Consider the following 21,669-nt stretch of genomic DNA (forward strand, 5'->3'; position numbering starts at 1 on the left):
CAATGAGAAAGTTACGAAAATAAGTCACAATGTTGAGAAAGAAGATTGTAATGTATTTGTCATCTGGCTCCAACTGCAAAGATGTGGAACAAAAGGTTATCATCATCATCTCATGCTTTATAAACACATCCTCCACAAATATTAATAATATATTTTTTGTACATACACAACTTTATTGACTTCTTTTTTGGTATGCACACATTCTGCGCAGATAGCATGTCGCCCTCTGTGGGTGGAAGCAAGCAAGACAGTGGGGTAAGGGGGTCAATGTGCATTGGAAAATAATCATATTAATATTATTAATAATAAAAACAAATAAAATAAGGTAACACAAAGATTCACGCTCGTGTGTGTGTGAGGATGAAGAAAAATACTTTGTTTTGTCCTTTCTTGCCCTTTGTCCCTGCCTACTTTGCGTATCACCATGACTTCATGATCATCATCACCTTCATCACCATCCATCATCCCAGTCACACGAGAACACTGACACACATTCACGGACTGGTTAAAACTTTTCCGGCGGTTAGAAGACGTTCAAAGTCCAGGAGAAACCACGAGGACGACGATGACGAGCACCGGGAACCTTTTTTTTGGGGGGGGGGGGGGGATTTCCTTCTTCCAGAATTCACATTTGACTCCTTCCTCCTGTCATGGAAGGGTATGTGGGTGGAGTCCTCGTCCGCGAGTCCGGTTGCGGTCCAGTGGGGTTTGCGGTTGTCGAGGTGGTCGGCTTCTGAGATCCAGTGTTAGCGAAGGCCAGGCGGAGGAGCAGGAGGAAGAGGAATTAGAGGAGGAAGACCTCTACCAGCTGAGCAGGTTGCTTCGGCCCAGCGTCATGAAGTAGACCTGACTGGAGCCTCCGGACCGCACCGAGGCGAAGAACACCTGAGGCCAAACACGCATGACTTATTAACACAACATGAAAGTACATTTTGGACGTGCCCAGATTCGGTATGGTGACTGGACATTCTTGATGGAGGGGCTGGCTCTCATGAATTGTTCTTCCTGGTCCCAGTTTAATGCAGGCGGATGTGGGTGTGGGGTGATTGAAGAACTTTTGCCCCTCTCACCTTGTCATTCCTCTCGCATAGGAACTTGAGTCTCTGGGCCCTCTTGTGCATGAAAACACCGTCTAGGTGGCCCGTTTCCACCGAGCGGATCTCGATGGCTTTCTCGCCCCAGCCCATAATCTGGTTGGAGCGGATGTAGGCTGCAAAAAATATATACATCTGCATCAAGTATCACATTCTGACACTAAAAAAAGTAGTTTGGGAGAATGCAGAAATTCAACAGTCTCACCGACGGAGGTGGGCATCTCCCCCCACTGCAGCACCACATCCTTGGTGATGCGTCCGTAGGTGTTGACGTAAACGCCCTCGTCCTCGTAGCAAACCAGCAGCTCAATGCCGTCCGTATTGGGCAGGATGATGATGGCGTGAGATTGGATGTGCGTTTGGATCTACGCAGAGCAAAGCATCCGTGTCACTCCGCCTCGTTCATCAAAAGGGAGAGCTTTTTTCTTACGTGAGTCGGCAGGTAGATGTCGTAGACCGCCCCGGAGTCCACGTCCACGGCGTGGAAGCCTGAGCACGAGCCGTAGATCACCTTCAACCTCTGCCCCTCCTCCACTGTCAAGTCCACCAACAGAGGCTTGTGGACCAGCTCGCCAAAAGACTGGAGCACACCGCAATAAATATATCAAGTTTTTGAAGAATGACCTCCACAAAGCACAACAGTAAGAATTTGAGAAGTGTGGAAGTTCTGGATCAACTTCTCACCTTGAAGGCCATGAACTTGTGGTAAGGTTTAGGCGCCCACGCGTAGACCTCCACAGAGTTCTTCAAGGCCAAAACCAAGAACTTGATCCTCTCGTATTTAACTGCGGGTCACAGAGAAAAGTCAAGAACGGAGAAAAACGTGGACCTGACCGACACTTGGTTGAGGCTTGTGGGACTGACCGACATTGTAGTGGACGCAACCTTCCAGGTCGCCCACGGTGGTCCAGCCTTGTTTTTTCTCCACCTCGGGGTCGTTGTGTAGAATCTTGTTCCGCAGCCACGACAAGTAGTAAACGCGCAGCTTGTTCTTCTTACCTGAACGACATTCACAAAAAATAGGACTCATAATTTTATGGGGGAAAAAAAATGTATTTGTCATTTTGGGAGGAAAAGTTCTAACTTTACCTGGGGGGGAAAAAAAAGTAAAAAATTTCCGACCTTTTTTTTTTAACTTACAAAAAAACTGCTAGATGGCGAGATTTGTCACACAACAACATCAACAGCTGCGGCTCCGGACACATTTCGACAAAATGTGGCCTATGCCACTCCCAAACGCGCATTACAACAACAACATCCGACACACTGGCGACAGTGATGAAAGCTTCCTTGACGTGCACACTTCTCTACCACCGAGCATTTGGGTTTCTTCCATGATGGAAACGCAAGTTACGTGACGCCATCACTGCCAGACGATTATTGACCCAACATCCTAACTGTGTGTTGTCACACCGCACTAAATCTGCACTCGAAGGATGCCAACGAAACATGCGTGTTGTTTGTGTGCGAGTGCGTGTACCTGATATGGTGACGAGGACATTGAGTCCCTCCAGCACGTCCATTTGCTGGAAACGCCTTCGGTTGATAAGAGGGTAAACTTTGCCCTGACCGCTGCGGTCCAAAAGCATCAGCCCGCTCTCGGTGCCCACCAGCAAGTTCACCCCTGAAATGTTACAAAATAGCATGACCCAAATTAAATATGATACAAGGCAACATTGCCACAGAGGAAAGAAAATATCATAATACAAGAAAAAATGAAGTTGTAAAATATTTTACGATCACCAGAACGAATTGTAAGAGAAAAAAGTATTTTCTTTTTCTTTGTGTAGTATGACAAAGAGTTCCAAGTCATCTTCTCACCCCAGAGCGCCGCGCACAAGATCTCCGAGTTGAACCTCTTCTTGTACTTGCGGATCTCAGGCGTGTCGCTCTGCGGGCGCGTGTTGACCGGGTTCACGTTGACTACGGAACCTTTGCGCGACGCGTCCGCCCGCAGCGCCTCCGCCAGACGAGCGTCGTTGCCGTAGCCTAAAAAAAGACAGATGATGTGGAAAGCCGCTTTAAATAACACGTTTGAAGCATGAAAATAAGGCAGAATCGAGTCGCAACAACAACAAAAATCATCTTCATTCTGCTGTTTCCAAACTTACCGACGTTGTTGAGGGCGCTGCCCGCCGAGGGCGACACCTGCAGCAGACGCGGGTCGATGAACGGCGTGAACGACGACGACGACTTGTGTTTCTGCATGTTGTTGCTCGATTGACTCTGTAGGGGGCGCGCACGCACAAAAGATAAAAAAAAATCATTTCAACATGACAACTTCTTAAGACAATAATAAAGAAAAAAAAAGTAAAATGATCAGGCTGCCGGCGCATGCATACACAACACAACGGTTCATTCCAAGGAGTACAAACAAAATGGTGGATTTGGACAAAATGGTGGACACATATTACTTATCCTCTTCCTTCTGTAGACTGTGACAATATTTGGACATCAATTAAATGTTGATTGAAACTCACCACAAATCTGCCCCCCTGTGCCTCATATTGATGGCTATGAGGGATATTGTACAGGAGTCAGTTTATTAAGTGCACTTTTGTCCTGGGAATTTATGTCTAATTTTAATCAAATAAAATGTAAAAAAAAAGGTGATTGAACAAAGAGTACGATTCTAAGAATAAAGGGGTGAATGTTACAAGACCAAATATGAATCATTACAGGCGACTCATTCTTGCTAAAGTTGCATATGAACCTTTTCCATGACAATTTGGTTAGCATGACTAAATACGATTGCATGTTGCTGAGGTCACGGCGCAAACACAATCTTATCTGCCCCAACAGTTGGCTAAAGCGGTTCCGTACCTCGATGAGGAGGGCCAGCTTGTCCAGGGGGCTTTGGGGGGAAGCGATGGGACTGGCCAGACCGGAGGAGGTGGAGGAGGAGGACGGGGAGGATGGGGAGGAGGAAGGGGAGGAATGATGGCTCTGCTGGATCAGGTCCGGCAGGAGGTGGATGCGGCCGGCAAAGCCGTTCCGTTCGGCCTGCTGCTGCTGCTGATGATGATGGTGGTGGTGGGGGTGGGGATGGTGGTGGTGTTGGAAGTGATTGTGTTGGTGATGAAGTGGGGTGGGGGTGTGCTGGGCGAGGCCGGGGCTGGATGCCGAGCCGGCAGGCCTCTTTTTGTGCTCGCTCTGGAAGTAGAAAGAGGGGTACACCACTTTGCCGCTACACGCGTTACGGAGCAGCTCGGGGGGAGGGAAGGTGTTAGCTACGCTATGGTGGCTACCCTACAGGCGGGACAAAAGGCCAAGTTAATGTTAAAAAACAAAATAAAAATGCAGATTACATTAAATGGTTAGTAACATCCGTTCTGGTGAGAGGTCGGCACTTAACGTTAAGGTCCTAACCCTGGAAGAGTAAAAGCTGGTGTAAATTACTAGCTAACTCTACAAGAAGTTTCATTTTTAACTAGAATGATATTGTTTTTATTTAAACAGGTAAGGTCATTGAGAACAGTTTCTCATTGTGATTGCCAAATTAGAGGCAATTTAGGGTTCAGTGTCTTGCTCAAGGAAATAAAATAATCCCATAACTGCAACAATAAAGCATGAATAAAAGCTTTTGAATGTAAAATGGGTTTGAACGTAGACCAAGACAATCCACACAAGCATGCAAACATGAAGCAGGACACCAGGGGAAGTGCGCAATGAACAAATGTGTATAAAAATAAATAAAAGACCACTCCAAAACTAAACGAGGTGATGCAAACATGAAGCATGCGCCGAATGGTTTTGGGCGTGGATACCTGTCGGACTACCAAGGTACTGTCTTTGCATGGCGTGGAGCCCGCGTCGCTTTCGCCCTCATCATGGACGATCATCGTCTTCACCGACTCTGTCTCGCCGTTACTCAGCCGGGACGACCTGCCCGGGAGGAGGAGACAATAAATAGTAGCGACTAGAAATGCGCCACACGAGGCGTCGTCAATAATGTCCCAAGTAAGTAATAGTGCAATTTTGAGTGACTAATGACAATATGAAAGCACCTAAGTCAAAATAGTGTCGTGTCACAAACAAAAAATAGAGCGGTTAATCAGATCCTCTCAGTGCTGGTCTAAAATACGTGGCACACATACACAGCTCGGGAGTCCTCCGGGCCCGAGGTGGACTCCTCGCCGCCATCCTGGTCCACCTCCTCGTCGTCGTCATCATCCGTGGTATCCGAATCGTCGCTGGAAGACGAGTAGTCCGTCACCTTGTTGGGGGGGCGGACGTCGTCCACTGCACGGAGTTCCTTGGCGAGCGCGGTCAGGTCCTGCTGGGTTAGAAAAACAAAACAAAACAGAGGTTCAAGTTTTAGATTCAATTAGCAGGAAACAGAAGTTGTTAGACAGGAAGCGGGGTTACTCCAAGGCAGGAAGCCAGAAGATGAAGAGGCCGAGCTGTGAGAGGCAAAGTTAACAAGTGATTCCGGACACTGAGAAAAGCGTTAGAAGTCGACACACGGTTAAAATCGGCCAAAAGAACAATGCAGCAAGTTGACAGGCAGAAGACAAACACTTCAAAGTGTCAGGTGGGAGAAGGACATTTCTCAAAGTTGACACATGGTAAAATATCTACAAGCTGACTTATGGTGATAAAAAAATATATATATATATCACTAAAAGTTGGGACTGTAAGAATTTGATGAATTGTAAATTGCGCTAAATTCCCTAAAATGCTAGAAGAGCAATTTCTACCTTTTGTCAACTTTGAACAAAGGCCAAAGAGCACTAGAAGTTGAAAAATCGCTAGGAATTGACACATGGTAAAAAAGTTACAGAACTCGAGAGGCAAGCACAGGACAGTCCAACGGGTTTCTTGTTATTAGTGGGGAGGAAAAGAGCGCTGCTCGATCTACGTGCTCTAGCTCTAGGTCAGCTGGTTGGCTAGCCCCTCGCTCACCGCTGGTCTTCCGGGCCTCGGCCTCTCCTCTGTTTTTTTCCCTGCGTTCTCCGGCCTCTGGAGGGGTGAGCCCTCAGATTTGGAGGAGGCTGGTGTGACGGAACGAGGCGCGGAGGGAGAAAAAAAGTCCATGTTGACTTTTTTGGGTCATTTTGTAGCATCAGCACACGTGTGTTGTTAGCACTCACAGCGGGCCCTGAACCTTTCTCCAGAGCCAGCCTGCGAGCTGGAGTTGCTGGACGAGCTGCTGGAGGAACCGGAGCCTGCGCTGGAGCCTGCGCTGGAGCCTGCGCTGCTGCCACTCCCGCTTCCGGAAGACCTGGGAAGCATCTTCTCCACGCGTTCCCACAACAGCCGAGGCTCGGCCGCACTGTACGGCCAGGAGACAACGCACGGTCACAGTTGCTCGTGTACGCTGGAGCACCCTGTGGATTATTTCTAGTCCCTCTGTTGATTTCAGAGTTTTCACAAAGACCTGTTCGTTACCTGCCGGCGTTGCGGTTGACAGCAGGGCCGGCGTGCGGCGCGTTGCCGTGGCGATGAGGCGAACTTCGCCTCGGCAACACCGGCGAGCGGGACGTCGTCCTGACGGGTACCTTTTTTGTGACGAAAGCATTTGCCGTTTCATCCTCACATAAACGCCCGAGGAAGCAACAAGATATCCCACTTTCCCTCGTCAAAGCGGCTCGGCGTGAGCCGCCGTGTTTGTAGTCCGCAAATTATGCAAGAAAAGCCGTGCATGAGAAAATTCAGGCCAGTTAGTGGAGCTGCTGCCAACCAGGACAAGTCGAGGAATTTTTTTAACAGTTTTCCATACCCTTTTTAAATGAACGCTTGCTTTTTGATGGAATGTATTTATCTCATGGTGATTTATTCAAATCTATTTTATTTGTAACAAAATGTAACTATGCATTATCACCCACTGATTGAGTGATTTTTATTTATTTATTTTTCATTTGTATTCACTTCCCTAAAGCGATGTGGAATGCAATTATTAGCCATTCCACGAGTGCGCTTTTTACACTACATCTGTCCTGTGCTTACCCTGGGTGGTACTTCTGCAGAAGGAGGGGTTACCGCTTGATGGGGTCTAGTCTGAGGGTGGGCTTGCGCGTCAGTGCGTGCGTGCTGTGACGCCAATGATGAGGAGGATGATGAAGATGGAGGGTGACGGTGAGGCTCGCTGAAGGAGTGCGAGCGACACACGGCGCTAGCGGGCGGCTGCGGCGCAACGCCACCACCGCTTTTAAGGGCCCGCACCTTGACACAAACAAAACATTTGGTGGGAAGACTAAGCATGCGGAAGCTTCCAGAAAAGTTGTCCTTGGATCTTGTGGGGGGGAGAAAGAAGAAGTTTAGAAAAGCAGCAAATAGGTTAGAAGGAATGGGATAGCATTGTCGTGGATCCGCAAGCATCCAGAACATCAAGAAGAGGAGCAGAAGCTGAAAGAGCAAAGGTGAGGCTGACAGTTTCAAGTGACAAAAAGCCAAACAAAGGACGGACACTCTACGACATAGATATTCCAGTGAAGTTGTGTTTTTTTGTTTTGTTTTGTTTTGTTTTGTTACCTGTGCCTCCACAGGTCGGTGCATGGCCTCGGCGTTCCCGTTGGGGTAAGACGACTCGGACCGTGGCGGCACAGGCGGGACAGGCGCTTTGGTCTGCGCCGACTGAGGAGAACCTTGAATGTTCTTCCGGTAGCGCTCGTCAGCCTAGAGAAGATACAAACCGGAAGCATCGGCATCAATTTGAAGAGATTATAAATAATTTGTTAGTCCACCCTCGTCCCAAGAGGAGAGATGGTTTATTCCAGCACACCATTAGGATCCAATTTAGAAAGGAGTTTCACTGTAAATACGTATGAGACTTTCCACTATTGTCCGGCACACAAGAAAAAACAAACACGCAATTAGATAAGTCATGAATTAGCCTTGTTAATAGTTAGCATTAGCTCCCACACCAGCAGCCGCGCCAGCACCAGTAGCACAACCCAAGCAAAAACAAAAATTAAAAAAGGAAAGCTTCATCCTGACGTCACTTTGAGCATTTTCACCTCTGCGAGCGACTCGGATTCAGTCACCCTTATCTTTTCCGCTTCCGTGTTGTGCTCTGGGTTTTTAAGAGTGCATTTAGGGCTACTGGGGTCCAGGTTCTGCTGGTGCTGCAGGGACAGCAGGTAGGCCTGCTGCTGCTGAAGCTGCTTCTGGAGTTTTTGGGCTTGCCGCTGCTCCTCCAGCTCCCGCCATTTGTACTCCTGAGTGGCAACATCGAGCCAAAGAATGTTCCGCAACATTACAGAGCTGCATGATGGGCAACTAACTTTCGCTTCCTTCCCAACCTCTGCGTCACGTAATGACTACATCACGAGCAAGCTCCTCTTAAGTCATCCGACTACGACTAAGACGACTTAAGCTCAGCAACATCTGGAATGAAAAGACGGAGAAGCCTTTCCTGCGGGATGACTGACTTCCTGGTGACATCATCGCCGAGGGGCTCTCAACCAAGTCTGGGAAAGCCCTTGCCGACCCCCACCGGTAACGACTCCCCTGACGTCTCCAAAAATATCAAAGCTGACTCGAGAGGAAGTAACTCGTCGTTTTTTTTCTTGTTTCACTGACACGCTCAAAAGTTGTCAAATAGTGAGCATGAATGTTTGAAAAGATTTGTTTTAAATGAGCGTGCGACAGTAAAATGGTGAAAAGAAGTTATCGTTTTTCATAAAGTGGACATCAATCAGAAGACATGGTTTTAAAAATGTTAATAAAGTGCGACTCACCAGCAGCATGGCCTGCTCGTGTAGCAGCTGCTGCTGCAGGATCTCCAGGTGCCTCTGCTCCTCCTCCAGCTGCCGTCTGATGTACTCCTGCCCACCCACAGGAGGCGCTAACGTGAGTACGGCGTGGTAGCCATTTTACAAGAGTCTTCGTACCTGCTCCCTGTCGGCCCGCCGCTTTTCCTCCTCGGCCCGCCGCCGCTCGTCCTCCTCCTTGCGGCGACGTTCCAACTCGTCGGCTCGCCGTTTGTCGTCCTGCTCGCGCCGCCTTTGCTCGCGCTCCTGCTGACGACGCAACTCGCGCTCGCGACGTTGTTGCTGTGGGAAATCGAAAATTTGTCAAAAACAAATCTGGGTGGTAATTAATCCTCAGTTTTACACAAGCTCCTTCTCGTGGTATGCAAAAAAATGACTGCTTGAGTACAGTTTAGATGTTGAGGTTTTTTTGTTGTTGTAATTTTAAGTTCAAACAAAATGTCGTGCGTTGGCTAACCTCTTCCAGCCGCCGCCGCTGCTCCTTCTGCTGTTCGATGCGCTTCTGCCTCTCGGCCAGCAGCTGGCGCTTGTACTCCTCCTGCTCTCGCATCTGCTGCTCCTGCAGGAGCTGCTGGCGGCGCATCGCCTCCGAGCGCTCCTTGTTCTCCTGCTGCAGACGGATAAAATCCCGACGCAGCGTCGACTCTCCCGGCACGTTGACGATGGAGCTGCCAAGCCACCGAAATGAAGAGAGAACATTTCCAATTCACCGCCAGTTCTAAAACTTTGTCATCGTCAGTAAATTAGGCAAAATCTCCAGGCCAAGTTTATCTGGAAATGGTCGCTTCGCGAAGAATTTTCGAAATATTCATTGGACCCCTGGAAATCACCAGGACCACAGAAAGTGGATTGACTCATGATGGCCATAAAGTTTTTAAGTAGAGCTGATTTTTTTTTTAAAATTCAAAGAACCCCTGAAAATAGTAAAAATGAACTAAAATACCAAATGATAGACATGTCTACTGAAGTTCACGTTGCTAGGTGAAACTGGCTTCAGGGGCTGCATACTGAAAACATTATTTGAGTTTCGTAGTTTATGATGAGTCATCAAATTTGGCCGCCACTCTCTCGCCTAGGCGCTATGACTAAAAACACAAATGTTTTGCACTGCCCATCTCGCCAGTGCTCAGACAAAAGGTCTAGCAGTAGTTTCAGAGTCAGAGTCAGATCCTCTTACCTCGGCTCTCCTTCTTGCTCTGATGCTTCTTCCTCCTCTTCTTCACTGCCACTATATTCATACTCGGTCTCATCTGCGAAGAACATGCGGGGGTAACAATATTAACACGTCTTTGGACAATGCATTTGTCTTTCAAAATAACTCTTGCACAACAAACTTTGGACAAAGAGTCTGACAGTGTTTCTTAGGCTATGTGTATTTTTTTAAATTCTTCTCACCCTTCTCGCCTCTTTTCTTTTTGGTGCGGTCGATGTGGTCCTTGAGCTGGATGCGCACTTGCCGCTCGTTGGGCTGGTCCCTGATAAAGGGGTGCTTGAGCAGCTGCTCGGTGGGGGGCCGCTGCGTGTAGTTCTTCACCAGGCAGCCCTCGATGAAGCTGAAGAACTTCTTGGACCTGTGAGCAGAGTCGTCCGGTCACCATTTCGGTTCATTTCATTTCGGTTCATTTTCAGTTGAAAGAATGAAAAGAGGGACACCATTTTTTGGACTTGAGTCTTGGAGGAGGATTTCTGGGGATGAGGAAGAGCGCCCTCATGGGATGCATGTCGCACAACGCTGTGGAAAAACACAAGAGAAAATTAGACCAAGTTCTTAACTGCTGTCTATCTTGGACAGCTTTTTCCAAAGAGAGCGTGGCTAGCTGCCTTTTATGACTTACGTGGAGCCCCTTCCGCCATCTCGATGGCTGTGATTCCGCAAGACCACAAATCGCTCTGGAGGAAAGAACAAACAAACAAAACATCTAGGAAAAATCGAGCAAATTGAAGTTTAGGGCATTCTGTCTACGGCGGGGGTGCGTACCCGGTAGTCGTAAGTGGCGTCCGGGTTTTCGTCACAAGCAATGACTTCTGGAGCCATCCAATACGGCGTTCCGATGAAGGTATTCCGACGGCCGACCGTTCGGTCCAGCTGAGCGCTAACGCCAAAATCCACTGAGGCGGTGGCAAAGTCAGCATTTGTTAACATGTTAGCATTTGGATAGCATAATTGGTCTTAATATACAAGACTGTAGAAAACACAACATGGACTCATGTTGCTACTATATAGTGACAGGTGGCTTGTTAGCATGGAACCATCTCAGTTGACACATTGATCACATTAATGTTGGGGTTCACTTGGATTGTTGGAAAGCTAGCTGATAATGTATGAAGCCGTTTTTCCATACCCAGCTTGACTTCAGCATTCTCCGTCAGCAGCACATTTTGTCCCTTGATGTCCCGATGGATGACGTGATGGGCATGAAGGTGAGCTAAGCCCTGGAAAAGGGCAAATGCCCGATAAAAATGACAAAGAAAACAAACAAAAAGAGAAGGACAGGAAATGTTTCCTGACCCTGAGGATCTCCCTGGAGATGTAAGCGATCCAGTCCTCCTTCAGGGTGTTGCCTTTGGTGTTCTTCACCAGGTCCGTGATGGACCCAGCCCCGCAAAACTCCATCACCAGCTGGAACAGACATGAGGGAAGCTTCGTGAGGTGGAGGACACCCGGGAATGCCGAAAGACGGCGCCAAAGCAGAGACCCGTGTGGCAGCGTGTGACAGCGCCGCTTTGATCCCTCAGCTCTGTCATGTTACGTCCAATTGTGAAACACGCGCATTGACAGTTTAGTGGGAGCCTCGTAAACGAGGTCGCCACTACGACAGCTGGGGAAAGGCAACAAAACACGACGCTACATTTCGAAGCGAGAGTGAGACCGCTCCAGGAAGTCTGAAAATAAAGTCGTCAATGTCTATAAATAAATGTAACGTGTGGGGGTTTTAGTTGTTTTGATTCGCAGGATTAGAAATGTACCCATAGCTGGTCATCGTGTCCAGGCGGACTTTTCTTGATGAAGGCGCCGTAGTAAGTGGCGATGTTGCGGTGGTGCGAGTATTTCTTCAGCATGTTGATCTCCAGCTTGATTTCTTCCTCTTCGTCCTGAGTTTAAGGAGAATATTGGGATCAAACATTGGAAGGAGAAAGACAGGTGCTCAATTCTGTTTTATAAATATATTGGTCAAAATCTAAAGTAAAAATAACAATATTAACTAAACTGAAATGAACAAATCTCCCCCAAAAATGAAAAAAATGAAAAATGGATGTTTATTTACTAGTCTGTGCAAAGTCATTCATCATCAGAGCTTGGCTACGTCGCCAACTAGTGAGCGGGCATGCAATCTGCACTCTGTCATTTTGGGGGAGAAAAGTGTCTATTTCTATCCTGTCTGTTGTCATGTAAATGGCTAAAGTGCATGTTTTGGTGTGTGGGAAGAAGCCGCAGCATTCCCCAGCAGGCCAACATTCCGCTTATGTCGTTCATTCTTGTCCGAGGAGTCCTCGACGCCCGACATTGGAGGTCGTCATTTTATTTTTTGACATCTTTTAACCTCGGTCGGCCTCCACTTATGTGGTGTGAAGACGCCACGTGACTCGCTTCGTTGAATAAACGACTAACGTCCAAGGACACCAGACACATTCGAGTCAAGTCGTGATGATGTCATCTAGTGTGTGTGTGCACATGCACATCACACACTCAATCATGCCAATGAATGTGGCCTCCATTTGGTTCCCTTTGACTTGAGTGCTCTGCTTCGCCACAGAGCAGAGGTCAAGAATGTTTTTTTTATTTATATTTACTGTGAAAAAAAATAATTGAATGTGATTTTGTGGCGCTTCTCATCAACTTTTCCAAGGAAGTAAAAAAAAAAATTGACAAGATAAGCACTACTGTCTTGGTGTTGTGTTTTAGCCCTCATGACGACAAAAACAAACGCACCACAGCTGGAAACTGCATACGACCACAAGTGTGTTTTATTCCGACTCTGCGTGCATGTGTGTGTGTGTCTTCCCGTCCCGTTATAGAAGAGGAAGTGGAATGTGGGTCAGAGCATGCCGATGTGCTCAAAACACACAGCAAAATGAAACTCAGTCAAGTTCAAAAGACAAACACAACCGCGCGGTCTCCCAGGCACCTTTTATAGGTTCCCAATTCCGATGTTCAACATTTTAGCATCACATCTCTGTCTAATCAAAAGCATTCGTCGACAATTTATAAATGATTCAAATAAAATATGTGACTCACCTCTGTGACGTCCATGACCTTAATGGCCGCCAGCTGTCCTGTTTTGACATGTCGGCCCTGTGAACAGCAAGAGCAGAAAAAATGTCAACAAACAGCAAAAATAAAAATAAACAAACGATTAAAAATAATGATAATGAATGATAATGTTTTGTCATTCCATCTGGTTTTGAGGACAGCAGAAAAAAAAAATTCTTCACAAGGTACGCCAAGGCGGATCAATAAGCTTTTCTTTACTTTGTGATCACAAGATGGGAAGACTACTTATTATCAGGAATCACAAGACAACGGAAGCTGGCCCGCAAACGTGTGATTTCACAACGGCAGAGTTAGCAAAGCGCTGAAAAACGACAAACAGAAGCAGGCCGAAAAGTCATTTAAGTTTCGACAGCAAAGCAAAGAGCCGAAATAACAAATGGAGCAAACTGCTGCTACGTCATCGCACATACACACGTGGACGCATAAAAACACACGCGCCCTTGCCTGGCTTGCTGCCTATTCGGAATAAAGTTAAAGCCAAGATAAACGCAGCGACGCCAATCCTAACTCTTGCAATGGAAAAAAGAAAAACATTGCTTGTTTGAAATGAACGGGCGCTCATGTGGGAGCGCACGCCATGTCGCCGTGCGGTGACTTCACAGGCTGTAATAATTCTAAAACACTCAGACTCTTGAGGCATGACATCATCCCCTCTTCTTTCTTTGTTCGCTGGGAACAAGGACGTTCCTTAGGACACGTGCTGGGATGGATGCTCAAGAATTGGCGAGGACGCAAATTAGGACAGTTGCTAAATAGGACGCAAAGATGGACGTTCCTACTGACAATTGGACAGAGGTAGCACCGACAAAGTGTTCAGTTGAATGCTAGGCCATGTTATGACGGATGTTAGGACGGGCATAGACGGAAGGACAGACACGTCGATATGGATGTCAGGCTGAATGCATCACAGACTTTAAAACGGTGAAATACATGGTAGGACAGGGAATGCTAAAAGTTGCTCTGCTAAGATGGCAACCTGGGTACAAAAAGCGCAAATAGGATTTTCCATCGTGCTCTGTATTTCAAATAAGAAAACATGCCTGATGAAGTGATCAGTACCAAACAGAAAAACAAACAAGGGCGAAAACAAGAGCAAACTTGGAAGTTACTTGCAGTCATAAAAAAGACAGACAGACAGACTGAGTCTGTGTGTAAGCGTTGTCGCCAGGCGGAGAACAAAAAACGCTCAGTCAGCAGCGTGGCGGCTTGAAAGGGTCACATGGGCAGCTGTCCATGAATTGATTTACTCACAGTTCTTCGCTTCACTTTGCGCTTGCTCAACCAACCGCAACCAACTTTAAACTTCCCCGATCGTCACTTTACACATAGTTGTCAACATGCTAACGGCTAAGAATCCACAGTGTTTACTTCATGCTAAACGCAGGACGAAGCAAGAAGTTGATAAAAGTGCAACTGGTTGATTTCTTTTCTTTTGTTTAACTGCAGTTCTTGCATTTTCCTTGAAAAGGGCACAATACGCTGCCCGATGTCATGCTATGGCGAAATGACATGTTTATGAGCGCAAATGAAGGCAACTGTTTGTGTGCATGTACAAAATGTGTGTAGTCGTTTTAATGCAGATAGGATGAAGACCAGGAAGTGGGGCTGGATGCCAAAGGAAATGCCAGGGCAGTGGTGTCATTTTTTTAAAACAAACACACACACACACACACACACACACACACACGCTGGCATCTGAGAGTGTGTGCGACTGAGTGATTTTCGAGGGACAAGGTCTTCTTTATTGAGCCCCCTTTGGGCTTTGAATCATAGACAAGAGGCCAGGTGCAAGCAGCCATGTAAACACAAACACACACACAAATACAAACACAAGCCCTCACTTCAGAAAGCAATTTGGTAGGAAAATAATAAGAATAAAATATCTCCACACAAGCTCCCCCTAAAGAAACAAACAAGCCCTTCCTGGGCTGAGGTCATGCAAGAGAAGACAACACGCACAGCAGGGATGAGGGATTTACTTGGTGTCATAAGATCCCATCGTAGTACGGCGGCGACATTCTGGCCGCGGGTGCAACTTTCCATAACGTAGTGAGCTAGCGGGCTAATTTTAGTGGCGCAGAGTTCTTCTCTCTATCGGAAGCCTGGCTGAGGCTCATTAGCGATGATGGCGGTCGACCGGGATGTTGAGGAGATACGAATCAGGGATAGCGCACTATTAAATCCTGCTAGCCAGTCACAATCGGTGGCCTGGGACAAGGATACATGTCGGGATTGAGGCTAATAGCAGCCAGCTAATTGAATGCAACACAAAAGGGGAAGTGAAAGGAGATGCTATCACAACTTTCGGGGACAGCAGTGAGTCCCCAACCCAGTTTAACTTAGCAACATTGATGTAGCGAGAGCGACAAAAAAAAGTCTCAAAAAGCCATGTCAGAACTATTACTTTGTCAAAACAGCAGAAATTAGGGTGAGATTGGATTTACGGTGACAAACTGACAGCTGGATTTTGCCACTGCTGTCTTCCACAAGGGGGGCTTGTGTGGGCTAATATGTTTCAATGTAGTTTTGGAGATTTGCCCCTCCCTCCCCAGTCTCAGAATCCCCTTCCCCCATGCAGCAGAAAGAAGCAAGCGACATTTGACTAATCCACGGACGGTCGAATCTGCTTAAAGTCAACAGCGCCAATCTCAATTAACAGGGGAGGTGCGATGTCAAGCTAGGCTGCTAACTCAATTAGATCGTTAGCATCTGTGAATGAGTCGCCTCAAGACCTTTGTTTAATTGTTTCTAAATTAAGTTTATTGAAGACTATATTGCCTTGGATGTTTGTAAAAATATTACATTCAACCAAGCGCCTTATCACATTTTCCTACATCCCGCTAATGCTAACAGATGGATCATTAGCCGTGTGTGCGCGAGTGCAGTCAGCCATGTCGTCATGTCGGACATCTCTGGTTTGGATGGCACGTGTGAGCACTGGAGCACGTCGGTGCGTCCGCGTGGTCAGGCGTGTCTGCGTTGTGTCAGGGAGGCCGCTGGCCTACTTTGGGCAGCTGTATTTTTACGAGTAAAACCAGGTCTGGAAGGTGCCGGAACAACATTTTGCTAAAACGTATGTACTCCCTGATAACATCAAAAGTCCAAGAGAAGCTTTGTCGACATCAAAGACAATTCAGCCTTTAATAAACTTAATTCAAAACTCTTAGGTCATAGTTTGAAGGGCTCGGTCAGCAAAGGTGTTTGTCTCTCTGCTTGAATGTCGCCCGTAAATATCAATGACGCCAGCTTTGTGGTCAGTGTTGTTGCTACGGTAACGCTTGGTTTCACACAGCCGAACGTTTGGCTTTGAATAACAAAAAAGGACTTTTGTTTGGCCTGAACAAAAAACACGTATTTGGCAGTCGCACGTAAATTTGGGGTCGTTGAGGACATTCTACTTTATGTTGAGTGTCTTTGGTTGCTGTTTAACATTTAGTTTGATATCAAAGATCTTCGACGGGAAGCAGCTGGCAGACAGATGCCAACACACACAAAGACGCGCACACAGGAAGCTGGCGGTCGACGACCATCGTTTACATTGAGGCTAAATACATCCTATAGTCACTCAGCATAGCGGGCGGGGCCAGAGGCAGACCGCCCGGAACGTTCCACGAGAGCACTTTCATCGCATTCCTTCAAAAAGGCCCGCGGGGGTAATAAGGGGGTTCGAGGGGGGTAAATACAGGGTCAAGTGACGGCGAGAAGGAAGGGTGAGGCGCGTGTAATTAACATGATGGAAATACTAAAAAGCTGGCGAGGATCGGATAACGGGGGGGTCTCAACACACTGAAAAGATCTACTATTAGTTCTTGTCCGCTGTTGCTCGTCCCAGAATTGTGACAGTCAGTGTCACTTTTATACAGCGTCAGCTACTTTGCAGAATATTACCACAACTGTGCGCTTTCGCAACACATCCACATTCTGTCAGTCAATTTCTTCCGGCCTTGGAGGCAATGACAGCATGTGCATTTGATGGCGTCGCCGCCCCTCCCGCAACATATTGACCCACAATTCCGCCGTGCCACCCTATGCTAAAAATAGACAAGGTTTTAACCTACAGCGAGAGGGGAAGGGGACGAGGCTAAATGCTGAAAGCTTAAAAGTAAACATGAGCATGGAGGTTGGTGGGAATTTTTCCCACCACAATAAACGCACACGGCAAAAAGAACGATTTAGGGAATGAGAATAATTAATTGAACATCAAGCAAAGAAAAAAATGAATGATCAAAAGTTCATGCTATTTGCATGAAAAAAAGTCTTGTATCACAGTTCCAATATAACAAATAAACCTGAATGATGCAGTCATTTTGCAGTGTATTTGTGTGAAAGGGGCTCATCACACTTAAATATTAACAATGCCTCAATTTTGCGGTCTTGGTGGGCGTTCGTTGGAGGAGTAGGGCCACGCGTTGCCACGGCGACCAACAGACTCTCACCTGAAGTTTCTTCGGCATGGCAGCCCAGACCTGGCGGGAAGCCGGCAGAGTCTGCCCGGTGACAGGAGGAGGGCTTGTGCTCTCACAATCTCTGCTCCAATGGAAAGACCGCATCCCGGTCAGCTGCTCTGGGGGGCTGAGCACCGGGGGCCAATAGCATGGCAGGATTGGCGGTCATGTGACTGACCAGGACCAGCCCAGTCAAAGTGGATGAAAACAAACGCGAACAATAATGAGGTCGCCGGTTACACAACACAAATGAGCTATACGGTGGTAAAGTGGGACTGTACGTTGCCATGGCAACCAGGAAAAAACGTGTGCATACGTTAAAAGCTATATATAGCTGTGAACGCACCTAGCCTTACTAAAATTAGCACTCCAGCGACAGAATATGATTGTAAAAGTGCTAGTATTTATACTATGAAGTTAAAAGAATGGCTGATGAAGAATGACTAAGTGTTAGCCTGGTTCGCTAGTCCGCGTAGATACAACGATATTTTGCTAGTGCATCTTGCATCGCTAATGTTAAAACCCAAGATACATATTATGCTTCACGAAATAGTGATCCATCAATCATATTAACAAAATGGCTGGCTATAGTTGCTAAAAACTGGCACGGCTAGCTTGTTTGCCATTTGGCGTATTAGCGAAGCTCTCTAGCTATTGAAGAGTAGGCAAGTTCACATCTTTAGCATCTGTCATTAAACGATATCTAGCGGTTTCTAACGTTAACACGGATTTATCTGCTTTCTGCCTACCCTTGCCAACAATGGCATATAAACAGTGCATTATGATTGTGCATGGTGATGACAATGCCTGAATTTGAAGACGTTGGAAACGTGGCTGCCTCTATACCTAACATGCTAGCTGTACACAGACCCTTCAAAACATTTGGAGACTGTACGCTGAGAGTCCAGTTTACTGAAGGCCAAAAAAATACTACTACATAGCATCGGCATAATCAATGTGTTGCTAACATTAGCCTAGCTTTCATAAACAATACATGGTAAACAGCTCAATGAAATGATGAGCGGCAGATGGCCTCCGTACAGTTCCTCACACACATAATACACACACAACAGCTCAGACAGATGAACAACTGTCACTAAGGAGTTGGACTAGACGTAGCATGAGGCCTTGGGGTTGGGTGGGGGTCTCTAATAAGCCCTGATGGGTGTTATTCGTAGAGTGGGGGGGAAGGCCGTGGTTAAGCGCCCATTTATTAACAGTCCCACTCACAGCTCAGACAGGATCCTACTCCTCCAGACGTCTTAACAACACACAAAAAGCTAACTTTTACCCAACTCACACCATTACCCGTTAGTGAGCTGAAAATTTGGCCAACAGAAACTCGTCGCTGTTTGGTCGCCAAGTAACAGACCTGCAAAAATGTTTTGGAAAGACAGGCGGGGCGTTGACGAGAGCTAATGGCTAAGCTAATATTTATCCACTCGGTCAGCGAAAACATTAACCATGTAGATTCTATGCAGAGTCCACTTCCTGTTTGATGCTATACAGTTGAAAGGTCACGGAAGCTAAGAGCAGAAAAAGGTTGCTGTGGTGGTGGCGGCGGCTTCACTTCCTTTGTGAGAAAAGGTCACAACAGACGCCACCGACAGCCCACTTTGAATAGCCGGAACGTCTGAGAGCAAGCCTGGCGCGAGTCCAGGTAACTACACTGTTTTGTAGATTTTCCCACACAACTAATAACTATTATTATACTGTCTGGTAGGTATATACTGTATCTACTGGCATGCTTCACATTTTCCAAAACATCCTAAGACTAATTTATCAAAATTTAATATGGGACACCGTGTCACCATGAGATATCCTGTCTTTGCTGGATTATGTGTGAAAGGGGCAGATGGCAGTTTTACGGCTGTGATGTTATTTCTTACGGGGTTTTTTTTGGTATCTTTGCGTGAATGGGTAGCATTAAAAATCCGTTTTGTTAAAATTTATAGCAGGAAGCTGTGCTGCTGGGTGAAAGCTTACAATATCCCTGCCATTGCTGTGTTTTGTGTGAAAGACAATTTTGCTCCGTGTGGAAGGAGTAACATTCTTATAAATACTTGAGTATTAGGTCGCCATGAGTAGCCAATACATTGCTGAAGTTAGCATTAGCATTCTTTTATTTGCTTTTTTGTTTGTATTAAACAGCAGCATGTTGACAACTTTCTCAGTTTTGCTACTTCCTCGCAAGCATGTCATAAAAAATTACTTTTTCTATTTAGTGTGGGATAAAAGTCATACACTATGTTAAATGGGTTCCTTGGTGAGTTACGGGGGGCGGGGGGGATTCCCAGACCACCCGCCGGGTGTGCATTAAAAACTACCCAATGGTTCTCTGGAAATAAGACCGCATTTTTTTGAGACTGGTGTTATTACTTCGATGACGTGTTACTTTTCTGTATAATTTCCACTTCTGCTTCCCCTCATATTTATTTTTCCAATATTTTCCCCATCCTGTCACGTTTCTGAGTTTCTGGGTCAGATGAGTGCAAAGAGGCGAGAAAAAGAAAGGGAAAAAAACAAACATTGTGTGACTCACGGAATCCTGAGGATCTCAACTCAAAACATCCAAGATTTGGTTTTCTTCCATTTTGTCAATTAAATGTTCAAGCACAAATTTCAAATGAGAAAGGTTTTATGTAATTCTCAATACAATGACTCATTTTAGTGGTAAGGTACGACTTTGAAGTGAGTTGAGAGGCTTATTTTGACAAGGGCAGTGGTTTGTCACCAGCTTGCGGCAACAAAGACACTAAGATGAAGTGAGTTGAGGAATTCCACTTAGACAAAAGTAGTTCTTTGCTGCCATCTTGGTGTCAGGGAACTATGTTGACATGTGTTGAGCAACTTCACAAAAGTAAAGTGGCATAAACTTTTTTTTGGGTGGGGGGGTCAATCACTCGCTACAGGCCACTACCAAGATATTGATTTACATATTAAGTGTGAAAACAACTACGATACATCACGATATCAAAGTCCCAAGAAAGGGGGGGGGCGTCCTACACCAGTGTATCGACACTGTATCGCAATGACCGTAGGCGCACCGACAAAGGGGCGGGTCTACATCCATCACGGAGCACTGAGGCATTCAGGGGCACTGTGGCGAGGACAAATGCACAAACACCGCCCATGCAAATGGCGCTGTGTAGCCTGTCAAGGGGATGGAATCTCTTAAATCAGTGCAAATGGAGGTCGTGCACGCCATATCTAACTGGGGCGTGGATGAGACACACACACACACTAACCTTGTATACTTGTCCATAGGTGCCATTTCCTACTACTTCCACCAGCTCAAAAATCCCAGCAGGATCCTATGGGACGAAACAAGCGCGCCCAGTGCTGAGTTAACGGAGCTGTAATTGAGCAAAGGGTGTGTTTGATGCCAAGGCCGGCGGCGCCCGTTCGGACTTGGCCTCACACACACACACAAACACACATATAGCGGCGGGGATTAGACAAAGAAGTGGAGGCTAGCTACAACCTCGCCAATAAACATCATTTCATTATTTTATTTAAATTGTATTCACGGGATTAAAGGTGTTCTTAATCCTCCCACTTACCCGCAGGGATGCCAGGTCGATATCCACCAGGCTTTTGGCCGGAGAGTCGTTCGCCATTTTTAAAACGAGGAGGGAAAAAAACAGGCGAATATAGGCGAAATGGCGTTTTTTAAATGTCCTTCAAGCCGACGGAGAATGTTTCATCGCCAATTCTTGTTCTCGTGGCGTTAAATCCTCGCCATACGCGGCTCTCTCAATGACTCCGTTCCGTCCCCGCTACATACCGACTTAGACTGAGAGCCCAGAGTGGAATCCGCGCTGAACATCTCTCTCTCCGGCCGCATCCCCTTGATCAGCCCGCCCCCTCTTGCCTCCCTCATCCAGAGAGAACCCGGATGTTGGATAACAGACAGACAGACAGACAGACAGACAGATAGAAAAAATTGGAACCTCGCACATCATTCTTACCACCTTAAGTGAGACAACACTGACCCCATGTGGCCACTTAATGCAAGTGTTCTGAGTGAAGGAAAGTTTTCGTGACGCCACTAAATGTAGTGTTGCTGAGGAAGAGACCCACAAAAGAATTAGAGTAACCCAAACCCTTTTTTTTTTAGTATCTTGATGACATGTCTGAAA

General features: G+C 46.6%; 1 protein-coding gene across 12 annotated transcripts; it reads right to left on the minus strand.

Annotated features, from left to right (window-relative positions):
- Positions 1-150: 150 nt before the first annotated feature.
- Positions 151-21,373, minus strand: LOC119115050 (mitogen-activated protein kinase kinase kinase kinase 4-like). Of its 12 annotated transcripts, none has more exons than XM_037239210.1 (32): positions 21,091-21,373; positions 20,776-20,841; positions 13,047-13,103; positions 11,777-11,902; positions 11,319-11,429; positions 11,152-11,242; positions 10,788-10,918; positions 10,645-10,699; positions 10,463-10,541; positions 10,205-10,380; positions 9,987-10,059; positions 9,267-9,477; positions 8,930-9,091; positions 8,777-8,863; positions 8,054-8,254; positions 7,569-7,712; positions 7,044-7,259; positions 6,486-6,595; positions 6,188-6,369; positions 6,000-6,088; positions 5,192-5,370; positions 4,862-4,979; positions 3,918-4,247; positions 3,206-3,320; positions 2,916-3,083; positions 2,575-2,718; positions 1,959-2,093; positions 1,779-1,879; positions 1,525-1,674; positions 1,300-1,459; positions 1,071-1,210; positions 151-885 (listed from the first exon to the last, which is right to left on the minus strand). In XM_037239210.1, the coding sequence occupies exons 1-32, from the start codon at positions 21,145-21,147 to the stop codon at positions 802-804; spliced, it is 4,248 nt and encodes a 1,415-aa protein (XP_037095105.1). In that variant the 5' UTR covers positions 21,148-21,373; the 3' UTR covers positions 151-801. The 12 variants fall into 12 exon arrangements, with proteins under 12 accessions (XP_037095105.1, XP_037095104.1, XP_037095109.1 ...); XM_037239209.1 differs by having other exon boundaries at positions 5,192-5,373; XM_037239214.1 differs by lacking the exon at positions 7,044-7,259.
- Between the last annotated feature and the right edge of the window lie 296 nt (positions 21,374-21,669).

Source organism: Syngnathus acus, chromosome 21, assembly GCF_901709675.1.
Source record: "Syngnathus acus chromosome 21, fSynAcu1.2, whole genome shotgun sequence".
Lineage (NCBI taxonomy): Eukaryota > Metazoa > Chordata > Actinopteri > Syngnathiformes > Syngnathidae > Syngnathus > Syngnathus acus.